The 24519-nt window shown below is 34.4% G+C and overlaps 3 protein-coding genes across 9 annotated transcripts in view; all 3 read left to right on the top strand.

Moving 5' to 3' along the window:
• The window catches only part of LOC123675883 (tropomyosin-2), a 35028-nt gene extending 34070 nt beyond the window's left edge, over positions 1 to 958 (top strand). For all 5 annotated transcript variants that reach the window (XM_045611441.1, XM_045611440.1, XM_045611436.1 and 2 more), the window contains one exon: positions 666 to 958. In XM_045611441.1, the coding sequence (XP_045467397.1) occupies positions 666 to 745 (80 nt within the window). In that variant the 3' untranslated portion in view covers positions 746 to 958. The remainder of the gene's footprint in view (positions 1 to 665) is intronic.
• Positions 959 to 3312: 2354 nt separating this feature from the next.
• Positions 3313 to 14938, top strand: LOC123675882 (anoctamin-6-like). Of its 2 annotated transcripts, XM_045611424.1 has the most exons (15): positions 3316 to 3583; positions 3826 to 4019; positions 4552 to 4762; positions 6292 to 6497; positions 6893 to 7050; positions 7107 to 7197; positions 8510 to 8636; positions 9050 to 9217; positions 10745 to 10888; positions 10965 to 11131; positions 11362 to 11486; positions 12033 to 12238; positions 14009 to 14105; positions 14203 to 14378; positions 14652 to 14938. In XM_045611424.1, the coding sequence occupies exons 1-15, from the start codon at positions 3392 to 3394 to the stop codon at positions 14811 to 14813; spliced, it is 2424 nt and encodes an 807-aa protein (XP_045467380.1). In that variant the 5' UTR covers positions 3316 to 3391; the 3' UTR covers positions 14814 to 14938. The 2 variants fall into 2 exon arrangements, with proteins under 2 accessions (XP_045467382.1, XP_045467380.1); XM_045611426.1 differs by lacking the exons at positions 12033 to 12238; positions 14652 to 14938 and having other exon boundaries at positions 3313 to 3583; positions 14203 to 14344.
• A 734-nt stretch (positions 14939 to 15672) lies between these two features.
• On the top strand, positions 15673 to 23187 carry LOC123675782 (importin-11). Of its 2 annotated transcripts, none has more exons than XM_045611299.1 (13): positions 15673 to 15755; positions 15854 to 16059; positions 16142 to 16242; positions 16298 to 16551; positions 16710 to 16973; positions 17135 to 17598; positions 17973 to 18155; positions 18405 to 18737; positions 20457 to 20814; positions 21539 to 21776; positions 22130 to 22347; positions 22588 to 22868; positions 22948 to 23187. In XM_045611299.1, the coding sequence occupies exons 2-13, from the start codon at positions 15916 to 15918 to the stop codon at positions 23050 to 23052; spliced, it is 2943 nt and encodes a 980-aa protein (XP_045467255.1). In that variant the 5' UTR covers positions 15673 to 15755; positions 15854 to 15915; the 3' UTR covers positions 23053 to 23187. The 2 variants fall into 2 exon arrangements, with proteins under 2 accessions (XP_045467255.1, XP_045467254.1); XM_045611298.1 differs by having other exon boundaries at positions 16707 to 16973.
• The last annotated feature ends 1332 nt before the right edge of the window (positions 23188 to 24519 follow it).

Here is a 24519-nt window from a genome sequence, read left to right as displayed (position 1 = left end):
CCATTTCAAATGGTACAAGTAGTTGGAACAACACAAGGAGAGCCCTAGAGAGAATACAAAAGTTGCCTGTGAAGCTATAAGAACGTGCCAACAAGGGCATTGGAGTTCATTACAGATCTTGTACCTCTTCATCTTGTGATAGATAGATCAGCCCATAAAAAGGCAATTCTAAGACTATCCAGGGAAGGTACCTGGGTAAGGGAATTAAGGATCAGAAAGACTAGTCTTTCTCAATGACAAGATAAAGAAAACTAGCATCAAGAAAGCCTTCACTAAGATGCTAAGTAGAAAAGAAGATTGAGAGAGGTTTTACTTATTGACTTCAGCAATAACTGTAGGCAACACACCGCGTTATTCGAAAAAAAAAACTTTTGATCGACTTTATTTGCCGGCAAAATGAAGCCCTGCAAACATTTAATAATGACAGTTGTGAAAAGGGTGTAGAGATGCTTTCTGTATGGACAATAAAGTAAGCTACAAAAGAAATTCTTTTCTCATTAAGTGTGGCCAATTTTTTTTATAATCTTTAGGCGATCAGAACTTAAGAGGGCATGACAAAATTTTTGGCTTCACTCAAAATGCCGTATTTCTGATCAGGGACCTTTGCGATATGAAGTTCAAACCTTTTTTTTATCGACGCATATCTATAACTTGAATGATTGTAGATGAGCTGGTTGCCGAGAAAGAGCGTTTCAAGGAAATTGGAGACGATTTGGACACGGCATTCGTGGAACTCATCCTTTAAATTTTTCTTTGCAATCTGTATATTTTGTATTCCCAAGGTTTCTCGATGATCGGCAGTTTCAAATTGTACAGTGCGTTATTTCCCTGCATATAAATCGGTTTGAGAGGTTCAGGCGACTCAGTATCATCGAGAAATTCTAATTATTTTTCAACTTAAGTTCTGTATGTTTATTTATGTGTATTTATTTAATTTATAAATATGTTTGGTTGATTATATTGTGTTTTATTTATTTTTTTATTATTATGTTATCACGATAGGTATTTAAGTGTGATTGATTCAGGAAATGTTATTTGTCATTGAACAAGAAGTTTATTATATCATTTATCAAAAGCCATATTAATTGAATCAATTAAACTATCAAAATATCTGGAGAATTATTTTGGTTTGTTGGTACCTATATGCAACAATATGTAGAGATGAATTTATTCAAACATTCTCATCTTGTCTAGAGCACAGCACTAGGTATATTTTTTTTTAATTGTGAGTAAGTACTGGACATCAACCATAAATCAATCATTTCTTTCGTTCAAATCACAATAAAAATTTTTTCATCCAAATGACTATTTCAGATGCTTTGATTGACGAGAGAACCAAATACAAAGAGATGGCTGAGGAAATGGGACAAACAATTTCGGATATAACGGGATACTGAGTAAAAAAAATCATTTAATTACACAGACGTTTCGTCCTCTCATCTGATCAGTGCTGGGATAACGTTAGAATTTAGCAATGCTCGATAAATTTCGAAAGATGGATATTTTTTTAAAGATCATTGTATCGAAACATTGTTGTTCACGCTCATGGAACCTTTTGTATGCTTTTCACGTTCAGTAATGAATAAATATCCCCTACTTATATGATAAAAATTATGAAAGTCTGTATAGAATGACCAAATTCACAAGTAAGAATAACATGAAATTCGTCATGTAGAATTTTCATGTGGTATCTTTAATTTGAATTGAAGCAACTCCACTGCTTGCAAGACCTTTCATCGAAGAAATTGTTAAAATGAGGTGCTATAATTCCTGTATGAATGTTTCCAAATCAATATTGTGAAAGGAAAGCTTTGTGTGGCACTTGCCCTGCTGAATAGGTTTAAATAAGGATGAGATGATTTAATATTAATGCTTAGCAAATGCTAGGTTTGAGCCCATTTGGCAGAAAGTTAGAAGGGAAGAAAATGGTGGAATCCATGCTCTTAAGTGTACCTATTTATTAGGAATTTAAACGTTGACAACTTACAATGCAATTTGCAAGTTTCTCAATAGTAAAATATTGGCAAACAATCAGAAATAACGTTTGTTGTTGATCTAAGAGAAAAATCCTTCAGTCACTGCCTGTTCATTATTGTAAATAAATGTAAGTGCAAGTACGATGAATTCCTTTTTATGCTCATTTCAATTGTGAAGGTATATGTCGTTCATAAATAAAATCGATTTCAGGAGCTGTGTTTTTCATATTATCCCCATTACAAAGTTACTTGATATAATGATTACACAAATATATTATTTTTTTGAGCGGACGTTCCTACGATTAGTACGATGACTCTAACAGAAAGACATTTTCAGGATAGTTTCGGATCTCAAATCTCGCAAAATCCATAACTAGGTGTTCCGCATCATTCAAAATAAATATAAAAGATGTTTTATTTTAATTATCACAATCAATTTTTTTTCAATGGAATATGGACAAATTTTGAGTAAAACATTTTTAGGCCTTAAAATTTGTTAAAAAAAAAAAATTAATTAATGGACATTATTTGCATTAATGGATCTTAATCCTTATGGCCAAGAGAAAATTAATTATGAAATGAATTGGGATTAATATTGATGACACTCGAATAATTAGGACAGTTTTCCGGAAAAAATTTAAATCGATAAGGAATTTGATTTGAAGCCATCTATACGCATCTTACTGAACTAATTATACTCGCGGCCGAACACGTATAGAATCCTGTAATATGCTACCCATATCAAAACCTGGTTTGAGCGACTCTTTCTAGATGGAACCAGTATCAACCTAGAAAAAAATCCGAATAGTATGATAAAAAAACAAAATTGGACGCAAAGGACCTTTAAAATATAATATTATGGAGAAAAATTTTCAATTCTGAATACTGACCTACCAATGGTTTTTTCCTAACACACCTCAAGCCTGAGATATTATGAGATTATTTAAAACTTAAACCTAATGGTCTAGTAAAGAAAATATATTTTAAAATAAGTAAGTGTTTGTTCTCAGGCCTAATAAATAACTGATGAAACTCGAATTTATATCTAAAATATAAATTAGTAGGGAATTTGTCTATAAGCCATCTATCCGCACTTCACTGAACTAATTATTCCGGCGATATTTCGAATTTTGTTGGAAGAATTGAATCAAAAATGTCATTCACACCCTCTATATTTCCAAACTATTCGAAAATGTAGCTCTAGTGAAGCTTAATGATACTATGTCGAAAAAAATTCAAAAATTTAATCGCTTAACATTAATACAGCGGACCCACTGTCGTGGTTGATGAGGAAGATAAAATGAAACTGATTTAGCATTCGTTCACAGAAATGGATGTTCGAGATTTGATAGTATGACTTATAATCCGAAAAATATAATTTGACAACGAATTTCGAACTATTCAAATAGGTGAAAATGGACGAAAATTCAACTAGGGAAAAATTCTTTCCCGACTTGTATCTCAGATCAGGTGGAAAACGCATTGATTATGTCATTGTCTTCAGTTACAGACAAGTGCTAAGTTCAGAGGCTGGACGAGACAGTTTGGCATTATACTTGGAGAATTTGGCTGATAAAGGCTTCCATCTGGAACAGACTTATCATACGGTAAGTTCCTCTTACTTTACAGTGTCTTACCATTTCATGTTTGATAATTTTTTTATTTAAATTGAATAGTTCAATATTTCTATAACTTCTAAAATATACAGGCGTTCCGTAAGTATGGTCGTTCGAAAATATATTTATATTATACAGTACTGCGTTCTCCAAGGGCGCAATTGGCGCATGAATTACGCTCCCAATCTCATATCAGTGCTTCCCTGATTTATTAATTTATGTTCTCCCAACAGAATGATCGAGATATAGGCTTTGTAAAAATACATGTACCCCACGATATCCTAGTAGGCTATGCTGATGTGATAAACATAGATCTGATGTACAAGATGACCTCCCTTTCTATGGACCACAAAATGTCTATTTTTAAATGTCGAAGGAACGCTTTGTCCTATAACGATGAAAGAAGTCCTTACTATCATAGAGCAAAGTAAGTGACGAAGCATACAATACATCATATTACAAACTCAGTATTTTCATTTGAAGAAATCATAAAAAAAATCACAGAATAATGTAATATTTTCTTCTATATCAGAAAATATTAGAAATCTGAAGATTGAAAACAAATTGTAAAAAAAAAACGTACAACTCGTTGGATTTGAACATGGGGAATCAGGGCCGCCGCCAGACATTTTGGCGCCCCAGCAAAATAAAATTTCGCCGATCTGCTTTGCCTTATTTATCTGTTATTTCTCACGGGCATCATTTCAATTTCATATGAAATTGTCTTTTTCAAATTTAAACCCAAGTTATAATATACAGGGTGTTGTCTTTGAAATATCGAAGTTGTTAGTACTTTTTGATACAAGCGGCAACACGGCAGCACCAAAAATATTTCATATCGATAGAGCAGTGGTTTCTACCCAAGAAACCAAATTTTCAATAATATCGTACCTTCTGTCTCTAGGGTACACTGGCTCACCCTGTATATATTTTCGAATTAATGTTTGATGATATTACAGAGAGACTATTGGAAGAGAATATCCGAAAAGGATGACCCAGGCAGAAAGGATACTCATTGCGTATCACTTGCTACAAGAAGTTTCATTCGGACCTGATATATACGATGTTAGTCTTCAACGTCTGCAACATAGAGGGATAGTCATAGATTCCTTAGCCCTGCATGAGGGTCCCCCTGCCTTGACTTCCAAAGGACCCCTTACTGATAGGCAGGTATGAGAAGGTAGTTTTTTCAACATCATAAGCTATGAGCCTGATAAGAGTAGATTTAGCACAGAAGGACTTATTATCCCATATTTGATACGTCTATGACGAGTGCAGATTCTGTGGATATGAGGAAAAAACTGAAATTTTGAAAAAAAATTAGATAATTTTTCTCGAGACTGTCTTTTCTTCTGGACCCAAGATACGGACTGGAGCCTCATCATGTTTCAGATCATAACTCGATATTCGAAAAACGTTTTTATTTGAGGGATCTGTATCATATATTTTAGGAGATGAAGGGTGTTTTTTTAGAGCTATAGAACTTTAAATTGCAATAAAACAACGATGGATTATTCGATTGACAGGAATTTTATTTATCCGCAAGATAATCTTGTGGCATCACATTTTAAATATGATTTCTGGCATATGACCGCCACGACTGGCTCGGATGTAGTCCAATCTGGACGTCCAATTTTCGATTACTTTTTCCAACATTTGTGGCCGTATATCGGCAATAACACGGCGAATGTTGTCTTCCAAATGGTCAAGGGTTTGTGGCTTATCCGCATAGACCAATGACTTTACATAGCCCCACAGAAAGTAGTCTAGCGGTGTTAAATTACAAGATCTTGGAGGCCAATTCACAGGTCCAAAACGTGAAATTAGGCGGTCACCAAACGTGTCTTTCCATAAATTGTGGCACGAGCTGTGTGACATGTTGCGCAGTCTTGTTGGAACCACAGCTCCTGGACATCATGGTTTTTCAATTCAGGAATGAAAAAGTTGGTAATCATGGCTCTATACCGATCACTATTGAATGTAACGTTCTGGCCATCATCGTTTTTGAGGAAGTACGGACCAATGATTCCACCAGCCCATAGAGCGCACCATAGAGCGCACCAAACAGTCAGTTTTTCTAGATGTAACGGCGTTTCGACATACACTTGAGGATTAGCTTCACTCCAAATGCGGCAGTTTTGTTTGTTGACGTAGCCATTCAACCAGAAGTGCGCTTCAACGCTAAACAAAATAAAATGGACGTAGTGCGCGATACGTATTCCGCACAGAACCATTATTTTCGAAATAAAATTGCACTATATGCAATCGTTGTTCAGGCGTGAGTCTATTCATGATTAATTGCCAAACCAAACTGAGAATAAATCACTTGACAGCTGTTAAATTGGTCGCCATCTTGAACAGTAATGCCAACTTAAAGATATATTCGTGTGAAGAAATTCAATTGTCACTGATTTTTCCAAAATTTCGAGTTTAGTTTTTCTTAAACTGTGAGGTTTACTATGAATCGATTAGCAGTGTGAAAATTGACGATCCCGTATCAGTCAAATTCCGTTCTCACCCAAAAATTTTAGAATCTTAGAATCGATGATATGTCAGCTCAGTGATCTGATTGCAGCCTGATTATCAGAATGTATCGCTACATAACATTTCTGATAGTTTCTTGCTATAGGTTACTTTCTACACATCTTTCTATTGCTAGTATCTCTGTAATTCACCCTTATATAGTTTCAATGTTTCAGTTGCTGGCCTCTAATTGGGGAGATATCGGAAACTTCCTCAAGGAACAACCTCTTGACGTGATTCAGAAATATTTTGGCCCCGAGATGGCCTTCTACTTCGACTTTGTCAGATTCTGCGATAATATGTTGATCCTTGCAATCGTGTGTGGCATACTTTTTTTCATTATTGGATACGCTCTGAATTGGAGCTCTCTATATCAAGTAAGGTAAGTTGAAGAATACCCCTTAGGAGTTGCTGTAGGATGAGCATAAAGCATTATCATCTCGATATAAATTGCTTTTCAAAAAAACCTTATGTACTTCCTTTCAACATATGAACATGTAGAGTATTGCAAGGTAAAATTATAAGATTTCGAAGAAATTCACAATAACCGGGGACTATCCAGCTATATCTGCCCAAGACACCCCCTCTCACATCATCGTGGAGAGGTGACTCTGTGCTCACAATTTTGGAGATTTATGAACCCACCGATGCCTCACTAGAGAGTGACGCGAAACCAACAACGCCACCTCTCGGGCATGCAGAGCCACTACGATTTATATTGCCTATTATAAATTTCTACCGAGTATAGGCCGAATAAATAATATTTGATTTTTTCAGAGATGAGGTGTGCCACAGTAAAGAATATTTGTGTGCAAATTGCGATCCTGAACTATGCAAATTGATTCCCATGAAGAACTTCTGCGCTTCTTTCGAAGAAAGTCATATCTACGATAACGTTGGTACTTTTTGCTTGGGAATTTTCATGAGTCTCTGGGGTTGGTAGCACTTTTTTCGAGATTGTTCATATCCCTATGTCTCAATTGTATTACAGGAACGTTGTTTTTGGAACTGTGGACACGAAGAAAAAATTTAAATCTGGTCAGATGGAATCTGTCCAATGTACAGTTGGACATATCAACAAGGTACTTAAAATAATACCTTCATAAACGATTCTGCAATATAATATTATAATGGGTGTTTTTTTCGAGGTATATAACTTTAAGTTGGCATTACTGTTCAAGATGGCGACCGATTTAACAGCTGTCAAGTGATTTATTCTCAGTTTGGTTTGGCAATTCATACGTATCGCGCACTACGTCCATTTTATCGTCGACAAAATCGTCCATCAGAGCAGTTAATTCGATTAACCATACAACGTTTTCGCACCACTTTTACTCTTATTGATATCTCGCATCCCCAGAGACGCCGTACGGTGCGTACAGAAGAAGCTATTGCTGCTGTAGAGCGTTCAGCGTAGCATTGAGGAAGACCCGAATGAGTCTATCCGCCATCGAGCACAGGAATTAGATCTGTGTCCATTCCCTTTATGGAAGATTTTGCGGGAGGATCTTGGTTTGCGTGCTTACAAAATCCAACTCGAGCAAGAATTGTAGCCAAACGATCATCAAGTAAGGCGTAGATTCGTCGAATGGACCTAAAATGAGATTGCCGTTGTTCCCGATTTTCATAAGCGAATTTTGTTTAGCGATGAAGCGCACTTCTAGTTGAATGGCTACGTCAACAAACAAAACTGCCGCATATGGAGTGAAGCTAATCCTCAAGTGTATGTCGAAACACCGTTACATCCAGAAAAACTGACTGTTTGGTGCGCTTTATGGGCTGGTGGAATCATTGGTGCGTACTCCTTCAAAAACGATGATGGCCAGAACGTTACAGTCAATGGTGATCGGTATAGAGCCATGATTACTAACTTTTTCATTCCTGAATTGAACAACCATGATGTCCAGGAGCTGTGGTTCTAACAAGACGGCGCAACATGTCACACAGCTAGTGCCACAATCGATTCATTGAAATAGACTTTTGGTGACCGCCTATAATTTCACGTTTTGGACCTGTGAATTGGCCTCCAAGATCTTGTGATTTAACACCGCTAGACTACTTTCTGTGGGGCTATGTAAAGTCATTGGTCTATGCGGATAAGTCGCAAACCCTTGACCATTTGGAAGACAACATTCGCCGTTTTATTGCCGATATACGGCCACAAATGTTGGAAAAAGTCATCGAAAATTGGACGTCCAGATTGGACTACATCCGAGCCAGCCGTGGCGGTCATATGCCAGAAATCATATTTAAAATGTAATGCCACAAGATTATCTTGCGGATAAATAAAATTCATGTCAATCGAATAATCCATCGTTGTTTTATTGCAATTTAAAGTTCTATAGCTCTAAAAAAAACACCCTTTAGTTAAATTGATAAAATATGATATTGTAGAATAGGTTATGAGGAGCAAACAGACGTACTGGAATTATCTCCGGTAACTAAAAAATGGGAGCCTGCTATGTCTAGATTCTCTTTGTTTTGGAGATACGCTGTAATTGTCCTCATTATGCTAGCTCTAGTAAGTATGAACACACAGTAGACAGTTGCAGTACCAAAACTCTAATCCACAGAATTCTGATTTCGTCTTGAACTACCTCATTTACTTCTAGTACTCAAAACAATTTTTCTTGACTACATCCAATTTATTTATTCACATTCCTTTTTCAAATTTTTATTCATTTTGTTACGTCCTCAAATACGGAAAAAAAATTATCTTTTGCCAAGGCATTGCTTCCTGTCACCTAATCAATATAAACCAATGCTTGACATGGGTCCTAACTACTTCCACTTCTGAGACTCAGGGTGTGGAAAAAACTGTTTAAAGTTTCAAATAACACTTCGCCACAATGACCACTTACATCCTCTACTCTCTATCATGTTATCAAAACATCAATAATCAAATTATCTGATGCAATATGATTCCATTTCCAGATGTTCTTCGTACTCTTTTTCGTGGTGTTGTCGATAATGATCAACAAATTCATTGGAAGACTTGGTCTCAAATACATTCGCATAAAACTTTCTTCAATTCAAAGAAGGTTCATTGTGACCTGTCTTGGTTGTTTTATACAGGTGATATTCATCATAATTATTGACAAGGTGAGCTGCTTAAAATTATAAACTACCTTGAGTACTTTACCAATCAAGCCTATTGGCAATACTGCCAGACTAAAATATCGAGTATATTTCAAATCATTGCATTAGAGTTTTCAAAGTATAAGCGCAAATTTCTCTTGAAAATAGAAAAATCCATATACACAGTGTTTTACTAGATGTATTAGGTGTACAACTTTGCTTCCGCCGTTTTACAATAGATGGCTGTAGCGGTGAGTGGTAGTCGAAATAAATAGATCGTAGATGTCATACAATAAGCTTAGGTATTTTTAAACATAACGCCATTGAAATATTAGTCGATTTGTGTCTGCATCATAAAGTTATTCTCGATTCAACAGGTCAGCTTACAAGCCAAATTCTCGTCATTTGCGGGAGGTTTTAATTTTCAGCTTTAATATGGAGAAATCTGCGGCTGAGGCTCATCGAATGCGCTCAAATAGCTATAGTGAGACTGCTATTAGTGGAAGAACGTACCGAGAGTGGTTTCAACGCTTCAAGAACGGTGATTTTGACATCGAAGAGAAGCATGGCGGTGAAAGAGAGAAGGTTTTTCGAATATGCAGAATTGGAGGCATTACTTGATCAAGACTCGTGTCAAACGCAAGAATAATCGGGAGTGACGCAACAAGCTATTTCAAGATGCCTGAAAGTCATGGGAATGATTCAGAAACAAGGAAATTGGGTGCCGTACAAGTTGAAGCCTAATATGTTGAACGACGATTGTTTGCTTGTGAACAGCTGCTTACAAGGCAAATACGAAAGTGATTTCCGCATCGCATTGTGACTGGAGACGAAAAATGGGTTCATTACGATAATAACAAGCGCAGAAAATCATGGGGATATCCCGGCCATGCTTCCACGTCGGCGGCCAAACCTAATATTCACGGTTCCAAGGTCATGCTCAGTATTTGGTGGGACCAGCTCGGCGTAATGTATTATGAATAGTTAAAACCGAATAAAACAATCACAGGCGATCGTTATCGAACGCAATCAATGCGTTTGAGCCGAGCATTTGAAAACAAACGGCCGCAATACAACAAGAGACATGATAAAGTGGTTTTACAGCATGACAATGCTCGACCCCAAGTTACGAAAGTGGTCAAGACATATAGACTTATTCTCCAGACGTTGCTTCCTCGGATTTTATCATTTGTTTCGATCAATGGCACACGGCCTGGAAGACCAGCACTTCCGGTCTTATGAAGAAGTAAAAAATTGGATCGATTCGTGGATCGCTTCAAAAGATGACTAGTTTTTTCAAAGCGGGATTCGTACGCTGCCCGAAAGATGGGAGAAAGTAGTGGCCAGCGATGGACAATACTTTGAATCATAAATGTTCAACCAGTTTTTTACCATAAAGCCTCGAGTTTCGAAAAATAAGGCTGAAGCAAAGTTGTACGCCTATATAACATCCAAAAAATTTGCATTAAAATTGATGAACGCGGTTGAAAGTTTGTCCTCGAAGCGAAACACCCTGTATATAGAAGTAAATAATATAAAAGATTTCTATAGGTGACATTGCCAGCTGTCCAATTTATGACTCACTTAGAAAACTGCAGAACACAATTGGATTATGACAATTCTTTCGTTATGAAGTTATGGATAATAAGTTTCGTAAATGGATTTGCAGCCATTTTCTATAGTGCATTCATCAAAGTGAGTAGGTACTAACACTGCCGAATTCTGAAATATCGAAAATAAAATTCGCGCTTTGAAAGTTTCCAATTTTCAGGGCTTATTTTATACTGATCCCAGTGATCAATCAATATATTGGGATTTTTCCTTCAAAGGAGATCTGTGTGCACCGGCTGGTTGTAATGTAGACCTTATTTTTCTTTTGACCTTCATTTTAGCTATTCGGACCTTATTTATCAAATGTATCTTCAAAGTTTTCATACCGTGAGTATTACTATTTAAACAAATTTATATCGTAAGTACTACTAGAAATTTAAAAAAAGAACCGGAGAATTCGTAATTCGAAGACGCAATTTGAATATATCCTCAAGCGTAGGTATATTGTAAACTTTCAGGTGAGGTTTACGTCTTTTTTGTTTCACTCTAATTTTAATAAAAACTTTAACACAACAAAGTGTAAAATTTGCATAATGTAAATACTCAATTATTTTTAGAATCGTGAAATATATTTTCTATGAAAGGCTTATCCCCTCATTTGAAAGAAGACTACAATGGGAGGAGGATTATGATCTCGCAAGAGTTACGGATTTGAGCATATTTCTTGAATATTTGGAAATTGGTGAGTATATGCAATATCGAGGTCCAGGAAACAGTTCTTGCAAATTGCGATTGTTTCGTTGCTTTTATGCGACGGTTTCGATTCTTCACATCTCTAACTTGTCCCAACAGCTCAAATTTTTCACTATTGCCGGCCAAGAAGATGCTTCATGACGACCCAAAAGTGCTTTAGTTTTGCGAACTGTGATTAAAAATTTACACCATTTTTGTGAATTTTGAAAATTTCAATGCTTAGTTGAAGCTTATTGTATAGTTCCATTTTCGAAAATGCCGAAGTTTTTACTTATCAAATGTTGAAAGAAGCAAACCAAAAAGTGATAGCTGCCCAAATAGCGAGCTATTTAAAATAAAACCCATACCATATTAATTTAGTTTCACTCTGCTGCATAAAACTAATTCAACAATTTGTGGATCATATAGATTGAAACACATGTTATTCTAAATGAAATAATAACTATTCAAAATACGAATAAATTTAATACAGGATGATCAGACTTTGGCGATGAAGGTAAAATAACAAACTGAAAAATTTGTTTTTATTTCTCAGTGAATCGACTGACCATGGTTCTTTTCCTGACTTCAGTATTCCCCTTTGTACCCCTCATAACATTCTTCTGCAACTATGTAGAAGAGAGAGTAGATGCTAACACTTATGTGAAGTTACGAAGAAGACCCATACCTAGAAAAGTGACTGGACTTGGGGTTTGGTCTTATATTATCAAATTTGTTGTAATATTTGGAGTTATTATAAACGTGAGTGATTAGCTTCGTTGATATAATCTTCGAGTGACCTAAGTTTACTTCTTCATAACAATCATTTCACTTGAACGAGTCCAAAGGAATATTATTGGTTATGAATAATTAATTCGGAATTACACTGCGCAAAAAAAATTAACGCACATCATGGAAATCTCAAATTTATTCTACAACTGAAGGTGTTCTCAATGATAATTATTTTTATCAGAATTATGCATGCATATGTTATCCACTTTCAACGTTTTTCTTCAATACTGATGTTTTTTCCCAGCAGGAATAAAAAAAGATGAGATTATCAGATTTTGAATGTATTGGCTCCATTCTGAAACCAGTTGTTTCCGATCAATTCTAGTGATCAATAATTTTTCTTTCGTTTGATTTTCTACACTCGATCGCTATGCAACGCGAAACACGCAAGTTGACCCAAGAGGAATGGGCCCAAGCGGTAGTTTTGCGAGAAGAAGGGTGGACATACACATGAATTGCAGAAAGGTTTGGAGTTTCCCATACAAGTGTATCCAGAATGTTGCAGCGATTCAGGGAGACAGGTATGAATGTCCGAACACCAGGACAGGGTAGACCACGGGTAACAACTGCCATTCAAGAACGTTATTTGAGAGTTTCTTTGTTGAGACAACGGTTTGCAACCGCTCGCCTCCTTCAAAATCAGCTTGAGCAAACCCATGGGTGCAAATTTGCACTCAGACAATAACAAATCGCCTCAGAGAATATGATTTAAGGCCTCGTGTCGCGGCAAGAGGTCCAGTTCTTACCCCAGCCCATCGAAGGGCGCGTTTGGATTTTGCGAGAGAGCATATCCATTGGGAAGAGGCTGATTGGGAAAGAGTTCTCTTCACAGATGAGTCTGGATTCTGCCTCTACCATTGTGATCGACGTTCCCTTGCATACAGACGTCCACATGAAAGATATGCTCAGTGCAATTTCCTGAATACTACTGGTTTCGGGGGAGGATCGATTATGATATGGGGTGGAATATCTTTGACTGCTCGCACAGACCTAGTGGTCGTTGATAATGGAGCTATGAATGCTGACAGGTATATAAGGAACATTCTTGAAGAGCATGTAGTGCCATTTGCCCCATACATTGGTGAAAATTTCATTTTTATGGACGATAATGCCAGACCCCATCGTGCGCGCATCGTTCAGGAGTACCTTGAAGAGGTTGAAGTCTCTCGAATGGAATGGCCAGCAAGAAGTCCAGATCTCAATCCGATTGAGCAGGTTTGGGACAACCTCAATAGAAGGCTGAGAAGTTCAGAAAATCATCCAGCTACTCTTAATGACTTAGGAATCCAACTCAGAGAAATCTGGGAAGGATTAGATCAGAACATTTTAAGATCACTCATTTTGAGTATGAACCGTCGTTGCCGAGCTGTAATTAACGCAAGGGGTGGAAATACCAAGTATTGAATCACTTATCAGCATTCCAGTATTTTGAAAATTGTTTATTTCTCTTCTTTCACATAAGATTCGTTGAAATCCTGAATTTTTCTTCCATTTAATGTGTCTTGTTTCGTTCAAAACCTTCCCGAGAGTATATAAAAAATAACTTATAAAGTAAATGTAGAGTTAACTTTCATTAAAATTGAGATTTTTAGAATGTGCGTTATTTTTTTTTGGGCAGTGTAGTTAGAACCATATCAGTGGAAGAGATTTTTTGAATTTTTGGCTGAAAAATTTTTTATTTTGCGCTATATTTCGTGATTCAGAATTCCTAATTAGGCCTAAGATGCTTTGATTTTTCAGGCGCTCACATCACTATTGACAAAACGGTTCATCCATATATCTTATTACCATTATCAACACAATAGTATAGACGGATACTTGGACACAGTATTCTCAAGTAAGGATTTTTTTTTAGAATTCTGTTATTTTCTCATTCTGAATATCCTGTGATGGGTCCAACGTGTTGATAGAAGGCTAATATATTCTTCTTGCAGAATTCGCTATTGCCGATTATAAATTTGATGGAATCAAACATCAGGTTAACAACTTGACGTACTGTTTATACCATAGACCTTATCGTTATCCATACAATCATGCAAATAAATATGAAGATAGCCCGGAGAAGTTTCCTCTTTTGGCCTTTACAGCATGTTTCATTGTTGTTTATCAGGTGAGCATTTACTTTTAAAATTGCAAGCTTACGATAATTCGAATTTTGATAACAGAAAAAAGTCTCTCTAACACCCTGTATTTATTGATATTCTATCATTTCGTCAAGATGTTTGTATTTTTTGGATTTTGAACCGGAAATTGCCTTAAAAAGTTCAAACTATAGGTATAGAACAGTTAATATTTGCGAATCCTATTTCAAATGAACAAGTATCGGTTTTATATTGTCTGAATGAAACCTGGAAAATTTCTTTTAAATATTAATTTTTTTCAGCATGTTGTCTTCCTCCTCTCAATGTTGCTTGCCAAACTTATTCCGGATGTATCTGAGGATGTTCGGGAGCATCTCCATCATCAGAGGTTACGAGACAGAAATATGATACGAAAGCATCGTCAAAAAAATTTTCTGGATAAAAGTGCCAACAAGCCGAAGTGATAAGATTGATTTGTTCAAATTGTATCATTCACAATTTTGTGATACCTTATTATATTTTCTCTTGTGTCTTTTTTTTATATATTTCAAGGAAATATATTTAATCTAGAAATAAACTCGTTTCTAAATTACATGTAGTTATTTTTAACGAAATAATAAGAACACCTACACCAGGATTTAAGTCTAGACTATTTGTTATATGTTATGGAGTTTATTAAATATTATATTAAATTTATTTTTCGGCTTGCCACATGTATTTTGTTTCACTTTTCACAGATTCAACCATGTTTTGACCCTTTCCATTATTTAAAGAAGACTTGAAATCCAAATATTTGCCTTACAATTACAGAAAATTGATAACACGTAGAAATATTTCAAGGTTTACCATTAATCATAGAGTACAGAATTACTATTCGATGTTCTAAGTTTGAAATGAAGACTACAGAATATAAATATATCCTCTAACTACACTAGCGCCCTCTACTTGTGCCGTCAGTTTCGTTAATCTCTGTGTAAGAAAACAAATAATTATTGGATTTCTAGACCGCTTTTAAGATTATTTACTATGTTGAAATTTCAATTTATTATTATATTTTACATGAAAATCATCTGGTTTTACCCACTTATGTAAGTTACAAAAAGGACATGTTTCCAGGTAGCGCAACCTATCATTAGATGGTGAAAATATATTCGAAACCTATTTTGTATCAGTTTTTATAGAGCTGAAACTTTTTTTCACAAACGGATAAACAAATTGTGCAAAAAATTAACTCCAAAATTTCATGAGATATTCAAATTGGGTATAAAATCTACACATTAATATGTTCAAAAAGGAAAACTGGAACCACAGATACTTATTATTCTATTACCATGCAGATCATGTCAAAATAAAATATTTGGTTATATATCAAAACACTAGAATCTTGAAATTTTCGAATAATAAAGGTATCTCAAAGTTTTGATTAAATATTTTAGACTTATTGTGATCTCAAGTGATGTTAAGTGTTTTCTGTATATTGTGTTAACCTGGTATTTTTTTGTAGTGACGTTATAATATGTATTGAATATTGTGAAGATAGTGTTTTGCTAGACTTAAAGTTTCATCATGGATTTGGATATTGCCGCAACAGAAGAGAATCTTGTTGAAGCCTTACGAAGAGCCTCAAGTCAAGATGCAGCAATATTGAAACCAGCTGAAGAAAAATTACGTGAATGGGAAATTCAACCTGGCTTTTATTCTGCTTTACTTGTGAGTCTTCTCTAGAATATTACAATTTGAACAGTAGAAAATGCATGTTTTTTCGTGAATTCAACTTATATTCTTGTTTCAGAACATAATTTCAACTCATAATTTAGATTTGAATATCAGATGGATGGCTGTTTTATATATGAAAAATGGTATTGATAAGTATTGGAGAAAAACTGCTCCCAAGTAAGTAACTTGTTATTAATTTGAAAATAATGGTGTTATAATTGCTTCATTTCAGTGCCATTAGTGAAGAAGAAAAGATTTTAATCAAAAGGGGATTGATTTCATCATTCAATGAACCTGTCAACCAAATAGCCACACAAAGAGCGGTTTTAGTAGCTAGGATTGCAAGAATAGATTGTCCAAAAGAATGGGGGGACCTTCTACCTTCACTTTTGCAGACAATATTGAGCAATGATATCCTAATTCAACACAGATCAATGCTGACCCTTCAACATGTTATTAAATCAATAGCATCTAGAAGATTGACTGGTGAGATTTAAATACTTTTTATATGATAAGAAGAGTTTCCTTGACGATTGAGTTATTAGGAAAACCGGTATTTGTTTGAGTTCCAAAATTTACATTAATTTCTAATAATTCTAATTAGACTGGTGATAAAAAAATTATTTATTTATTATTTCCAGGAGATAGGAGAATTTTTCAAGATTTTACTGTCGGTGTTTATAGTTTTATTGTTAATTTATGGAATACTTTTACGGATTTGTTCATCAGCAATATATGCCAGAATGAGAGTGTAGAACTGATAATATCTAATTTAGAAAAAGCTGTTCTGATTTTGAAAATATTGAGGAATTTGACGATTCATGGATTGTACAGACCACATGAGAATCGAGACTGTATGGCGTTCTTGAAAGTTTTGTTAGATAAAACAAAATCAGCTTTGGAATGCAGTAAGTAAAGAAATTTTTTTTTATAAAAACCCGTTTTAAGGAGTACTTCATCTTTCATGTATGGTAAGGACTCGATATAGGACTTGATTTATTTCATACTAAAATAAAGTTACTTTTTGTATATTTCACAATCCATTGAAATGTAATTGGTGTTTTTATAGGAAAACAGCTGAAAGGAAAAGGCATCTATGTCTTGGAATTATGTGAAAAATATATCAATCACGCAACTAAAGTACTGGTATCGTTATTGGAGAATCATCCATTTTCCTTTATCAACCTCATCCACAGCAGTTTGGAATTCACCACATATTATTTGTTCACACCGGAAGGAATCCAGTACACATACGAGAGATTTTCGATCCAGTGTTTCAATATTATAAAAGGAATTCTACACTGTAACGATTACAAACCACTGAAAAATACACAAAGTTCCAAATATAATGAGATGGTACAGGCGAGAGATATAAAATTAAACTTTTTCCAACCCAACATACTTACAGAGATCTGTCGGAGACTTGTAACCCATTATTTTATACTGAATCAAGACGAATTAGACATGTGGGATGCAGATCCTGAAACGTTTGCTAATGACGAAATAGGGGACAGCTGGAAATACAGCCTTCGGGTGAGTTTTGAAACATTCTCATGTATTTTTGTCTGAAATTCTCTGATAAAGAATTTCTAGCTCAAAATCAAATTTTTCCTTCAGACAAGTAGATATACTAAGTTTGTGGATTAAGAAATTTACCTAAAAATTCCTGTTTATCGTAAAAAAATCAATTATTATTTATAAAGGGTTTTCCAATGAGAAATGTGTGATCATAAACCAGGTTTCGACTTCAGGTTTGTGTTCAGACTACTGAATTAGGTATATTGAAACAAAAATATACTTGTCCAATTTCTAACTTCTCTTAGTGTTTTTCTCATTTTTCTTTTTGAGTACCTTTATAGCATGGTATTGTTTTTGACTGAATACTAACTTTTTCTTCTTGTTTTTAGCCAAGTATGGAAACTGTTTTTGTTACCATGTTCCACGAGTTTAGAGACATTTTGGCGCCTGTTTTATTGGAACTCGTAGTAGAAACTAGTGATATAGTTTCATCAGAGGATTTACCAGCAATCTTGAAGAAAGATGCTGTTTATAATGCAGTCGCTTTGGCAGCATTCGATTTATATGAAGAGGTGAGGACTTTTATTATTTACTAAAGAATGTAAGATATAGCGAAATATTTGAAACACTAATTTTTCAGAAACTGTAACTTAGGATATTTGCAGTATGATTTCTGTATTATCTATTTGTTCCCCAAGTTGCAATTTTTTCCCCTAATTGTATGAAAACGTTTTCAAGTGAAAATTTTATTGTTTTAAATTTTTTTTCCACTAAGAATGTGTTGATACGTTGACGATTGTTAAAGCATGTTTATTTCTCAGGTTGATTTTGACAATTGGTTCATCCGAACCCTTAGCGAGGAACTGAAGATAAAACACAACAATTATAGAATAATTAGAAGGAGAGTGAGTGTACTTATGGGCAAATGGGCAGGTATCAAACTATCTCCGAAACTGAGGCCATATATGTATGAGTGTGTTATAAATTTGTTGAGCTGTCAAGAAGACATGGCTGTGAGGATTACCGCATCTTCAACAATGAGATACGCTATAGACGATTTTGAATTTGATGCAGAACAATTCAAGGATTACTTGGAGGCTTCATTCAATTTACTATTTCAGCTTCTGAAGGAGGTTCAAGAGTGTGAAACTAAGGTAATGAAGTTTTCCATAACTTTATGGAGAATTTTTGAAGTTGAAGCATACATGGTGATTCACCTATTAGACGTTTATGGAAAACTAATCATAATTTTGAGCTGAAAATTTGCATATTGGGGTTTGAGACAATGATCTTTCTCCCTTAAATATTTTCAGATCTCTACAACTTCCGGTTATACCGGAAACAGACTACTACCTCCTTATTTCAAATGGCACACCCAGTATATTATTGCATCATTAGATAGCTTTTTTGATGGCAATTTTGGCAATATGCCATACCTTGGGTAAAAATTCAACGGTTCATGAGTTATTGGGATTATTATGAAAAAAAAGGTGGCGATGAGGACTCACATTTTTTTTGAATATTTCAGCAGAAAAAGCTTTTTTCGAAAAAATTTTTTTCTTTTTCGATTCCGCAAATACGTAGTATTATAATACTGTTTTCGGCTTGGACCAAAAATGTACAGGGTGTTTATAATTGGATCATGAACTTGGACAACTCAAATTCATCAAAACTCATGATTTTCAAATTAGAACCTATATTTTTTTATTATTTCAGTCGATTCTACGTACAAAAATAGTGGGGGTTACTTAAGCAAACCCTATACCTAAAATGAATACTTCGAGAGTTATCAGGGAAGAACTTCAAATGAGGAAAAACCGCTATTTATAACTGTGTTAATAACTGTCTGTTACTTCCGGAAAACACAGAAAGAAACTAAAATTCGATGTTTGGATAACTAAATTTTACATTTCATGAATTTTAATTAATTTTTCGTTGGGATTGTTGAGAAATCCACAAACCAGTACAATTTTCAATTACGAATAATTCATTACAATTCTTGATATGTCAAATCTAGTTATGAAAACATCGAATTTTAGTTTCTTTCTATGTTTTTCGGAAATAGCAGACTACTCCACACAGTTATAAATAGCGCTTTTTCCTCATTTAAAGTTCTTCCTCGATAACTCTTAATGTATTCATTTTAGGTATAGGGTTTGCTTAAGTAACCCCCACTATTTTTAGACGTAGTATCGACTGAAATAATAAAAAATATAGGTTCTAATTTGAAAATCCTGAGTTTTGATGAATTTGAGTTGTCCAAGTTCATGATCCTCTTATAAACACCCTGTACATTTTTGTCCCAAACCGCAAACAGTCTTATAATACTACGTGTTTGCAGAATCGAAAAAGAAAAAAAATTTTTCGAAAAAAGCTTTTTCTGCTGAAATATTCAAAAAAATGTGAGTCCTCATCGCCACCTTTTTTTTCATAAGAATCCCAATAACTCATGAACCGTTGAATTTTTACCTAAGGTATGGCATATTGCCGAAATTGCCATCAAAAAAGCTATCTAGTGATGGAATAATATACTGGGTGAGCCATTTGAAATAAGGAAGTAGTAGTCTGTTTCCGGTATAACCGGAAATTGTAGAGATCTGAAAATATTTTAGGGAGAGAGATCATTGTCTCAAACCCCAATATGCAAATTTTCAGCTCAAAATTATGATTAGTTTTCCATAAACGTCTAATAGGCCATCCCGGTGAATCACCCTGTATAAGTTTTACTTTGATTCATAATAAAATGGTTACTTCAATCAATTTTTTTGCTCAATTTATGTATGTGTTGGTAGATTTAACTGAAATTTTGTATGTATACCAAGTTGCTGATTTTTTTCAATAATGTTTTCAATTCTGTTTTTCTTGTTTTACAGATGCATATTCTGAACGTGATGACTCTAATAGTGGAGAGGGTGGGCCATACGATACAGCCTCATACTGATGCCCTGATCCAGTATCTACCCCTGATATGGAAAGAATCCGAAGACCACAACATGCTTAGATGCGCCATTGTTTCGACACTTGTTCAGTTGGTTAAAGCTCTTGGAACTGTGGTTCCCGAACTGACACCTTTTCTTATTCCAATCATCATGTTGGGAACCGATCCTAAGCAGTCGGCCATCGTTTATCTACTAGAAGACAGCTTGGAATTGTGGTTAACTGTACTGGAGAATTCTTCAGGCATGACCAGTGAGCTTATCCAGCTTTTCAATAACATACCATCCCTGCTTGGTAAGTTTCAGATTTTCATTGAATTTTCTTCACTTTTGTATTCTCGCATGATATTTTTCAAACTAGAGGGTTTTCTATTTTGAATAGCCCGCTATTTGGGCATCTGTCACTTTTGAAGCTGTCATATTTTGACATTTGGCAAGTAAAAACTACGTCCTTACTAAAAATGGAACAACAATACGCTCTATTAGTGATGACGTCACACACCGCCATTTTAGTTCTCCTGTCAGTGTTCGGAATCCAAACAAACAAATTGTCATTCAGATTAGTACGTTGTCGTTGAAGATATTGGCTTATTTTGATAAATAACATTATTTGAGGAACGATTTTACTATTAATTGATAGACAGAAAGCACGAGATTAATGCCAGTAAGTTCGAACTTGAAGTTCAACTGATAAACACGGCTTTATACAAAATCTGGGGAATGATACAGGATTCAAACTTACTGGTATTAACCTCGTTCCTTCTGTCTATCAATTAATACTGAAATAGTTCCTCAACTACTCTTATTTGTGAAAATAAGCCAATTCCTTCAAAGACACTGTACTAATTTGAATGACAATTTATTTGTTTGGATTCCGAACACTGACAGGAGAACCAAAAATGGCGGTGTGTGACGTCACACTAATAGAGCGTATTGATTCAACAACGCAATGGAATTGTTAAAATCATTTTAGTTTTGATCAATTTCCCTACTTTATTGTTTCAACTTTTTTTTTCCAGATTACTCGACTGAAGCATTTGGCTTATGTATGGGAATTTGTTCGGTACATACTCTCTTAGCGCCAGAAGTAGTGATGCAAACTCACGGTCTTCAAATAATGACCCTTTGTAGTAACATGATGGCCGATTTGAAGAACGAAGGAATCATGATGATATTAAGACTGGTAGAATTGTATCTTAGGGCTAGTCCGACGCTAGGACCGGAAACGGTTCTCCCAATCTTACCCAGAATATTTGAGTAAGTATTTTTTGAAATTCTCTCTCTAAATTTAATTTTAATTCTGTTTCATTTTTTTTTTTGAAAATTTCGTAATTTTATCACAGTATCAGTATTAATGAAAAGCGCTGAAAACATTTCAAAGGGTACTATGATGTCATCATAATTCATAGAGATCCAGGGTTTATTAAAAAAAAAATTGAAAATTAATGGTAATTTCTTGAATTTTTAGTGTTATTTTGAATTTTGTGTATATCTTGTTGGTTAAAGACAGCTCTCAAATTGTAAGGCAAAATGTTTAATGAGAATGGAGATTTGTTAAGTGCATAAAACAAAACAATTTCTTTCTGTAAAAGTTTTCATTTTTTTTGCAGAGGTGTATACGAAGGTGAAAAATATCCCATGATCATGTCAATGTACATAACGGTCCTATCTAGGGTTCTGATATCCAACCATAATATATTTTCTAATGTATTGAACATGCTGGCTTCTGTACATAATGAAAGTGAAGAAATAGTTATGTCAAAAATATTAAGAGTTTGGTTGCTCAAAATGCCCAATGTCTCGCAAGTAGAACAAAGAAAAGTAATGGGTAAGTGAATTAAATTCTTTTTTGTGCTTTTGATCAAGGAAAATAGCTGGCTATCATTTGGCCCGAACATCCAGTTCATGACAAAAATAATTTCCAAAAAATTCGTTAATTCTGAGAAAAAGATTGCTTTAATCTGAAATAGAAAAATTTGAATTCAAAATGTGAAATTTCATGCTAGTGTTTTCCTTTCAGTTCCCATATTAGAATATTTTCTAAGCACAAGTTAATTCTCTTTTTTAGGCCTAGCTTTAGCTAATATCCTGACGATAATCTCCAGGCCCATTCTGGAAATGTTCGGCTCCATTATGATCCAGGTTTTGGAAGCCTTAAATGACGTCATCAAAACAGATGAAAATGGAGTAGTTTCTGATTGTTTAATTTTAAATGGAGACAGGAGCCCTAGCTATTTCTATGAAGAAAGCGACGGCTTATGTGAAACTGAACACGATCAAAGAAAAAAGCAACTGATTCACGTGGATCCAGTGCACACAATTGTTCTTAAAGAATACCTTCAATCACAAGTAAGTAGCATTTTTTCAAATCAAATTGAGGTTTTTCAATAAGAGGTTTTCAATTAATCTTCAAAATAATTTTTTCCAGATATTCACCCTGAAAAATACATTACCCTTAGACCAGTACGAGCAATTGTTGAACCTGGTGGATGCTGATACCATGTCAATGTTGAAAGAATATATTACCTTTTGAAATTCTATTCAGAAGACTAATGTTTTTATCTTATTGATTTTGAAGTATGTTGAATGTTATATATTGTAAGAATTTAATTGAAATATTAATTTAAATATCTTAATATTTGTATTTTTATTATATCATTGACCAAAACCTGTACCGAGTTTTACTGAGTCCTATTATTATATCAGATTGACATACAAAAAGGTTCTCTGTAGAATAATGATTTATGAATTAACTAAAGCAACTCGTTTCAATTTTAGTTCGATATTTTCAATGACAAATGACAGAATTATTTTTTTCCACATAAGTGACACTTATACTTCATTATATTGAAATAATAAATTAACATCATAAGCATAATATCACTTTGAAATACAAAAAGGTTCTGCATAGAATAACGATTTATGAATTAATAAGCACCTTATTTCAACTTTAGTTCCGTATTTTCAATGATAAATCACTTATCAGAAGTCTTTTTTCTTTTTCACATAAGTGACACTTACTCTCCATTCTATTGAAATAACTTATTTAGATTAAAACACAGTATCCAATACACACTATTGATTCTGTAGATTTGAGTAGATGTGAGAAGGTTTTGTTGAAAGATTACCAAAAAATTTTATTGTTAATATTTGAAATCGCAGAATCTACCTGAGTGAAGTCACTGAAATGTTAGGTCTATTATGAGATTTATCAGTAAAGCAAATTTTCCAGGAACTCAGCTATGTAGTTTCTACATAAAAAAAATAATCAAGATGTTTTGATTACCTATTATATTACCGAATATCTCTCGCTGAATGAAATGATTTCTTTAGAAATTTTTCAGTTATTGTAGGGGCGAAAAGTTGTCAAGACACATGAAGGACTGAATTTTCCTGGTTGGTCAAGTTTATAGCATGAAGAAAAAGTATCTGTCATTTTCAATAAAACATTTTTTCTGCAAGGCACAAATTTGAGTGCAAAATGTACTTCTTCCTAGATTTGATATACATATATCGATATATCGACTCGAAGCTTCTAAGCATGTATTTATTGTTTCAATTTCCTTTTTGGTTTCCTAAAGAAAATTGTTCCAAAGGAGTTAACTTCAGTGCTCTGCTTATTTTTGAATATTGAATTTTCAAATTTTAGATCCTAGTTTGTGGCGTCACCTATGCTACGAACAAAAAACCAAACGTTAGTTCAATAATACGCAAATAGATGGCACATTCGACAAATGCCTTCGATTCTATCATTAGTACATAGATGACGCTTTAAGTATTGCAAAAAGAAATCTTGAATTGAAACATACTTTTTTGTGATATTCGTTTGGGCAATACAGAATCCCATAGCTCAAAATATTGAAAAAAATAATCAAATGAAACAATCAAACTTCAAGGTAGTGAATATAATCCGTAATTACTAATATCTACAACTCTCAAGTTTGCAGTGAACTGAAACCTTGAATTATCACAATTATTCAAATCCTCATAGTCAAAACAA

This window comes from Harmonia axyridis, chromosome 3 (assembly GCF_914767665.1).
Source record: "Harmonia axyridis chromosome 3, icHarAxyr1.1, whole genome shotgun sequence".
Taxonomy (NCBI): Eukaryota; Metazoa; Arthropoda; class Insecta; order Coleoptera; family Coccinellidae; genus Harmonia; species Harmonia axyridis.
The sequence above is the reverse complement of the archived record's forward strand: the minus strand, read 5'-3'. Positions and strand labels throughout refer to the sequence as shown.

Coding starts and splice junctions, on each gene's coding strand:
- LOC123675882 (XM_045611424.1), top strand. CDS start 3,392: ATGGACGAAAATTCAACTAGGGAAAAATTCTTTCCCGACTTGTATCTC. Junction 4,020..4,551: donor CCTTACTATCATAGAGCAAA/GTAAGTGACGAA, acceptor ATGATATTACAG/AGAGACTATTGGAAGAGAAT. Junction 7,198..8,509: donor CAGTTGGACATATCAACAAG/GTACTTAAAATA, acceptor ATGATATTGTAG/AATAGGTTATGAGGAGCAAA.
- LOC123675782 (XM_045611298.1), top strand. CDS start 15,916: ATGGATTTGGATATTGCCGCAACAGAAGAGAATCTTGTTGAAGCCTTA. Junction 18,156..18,404: donor CATTCGATTTATATGAAGAG/GTGAGGACTTTT, acceptor TTTATTTCTCAG/GTTGATTTTGACAATTGGTT. Junction 21,777..22,129: donor ATCTTACCCAGAATATTTGA/GTAAGTATTTTT, acceptor TTTTTTTTGCAG/AGGTGTATACGAAGGTGAAA.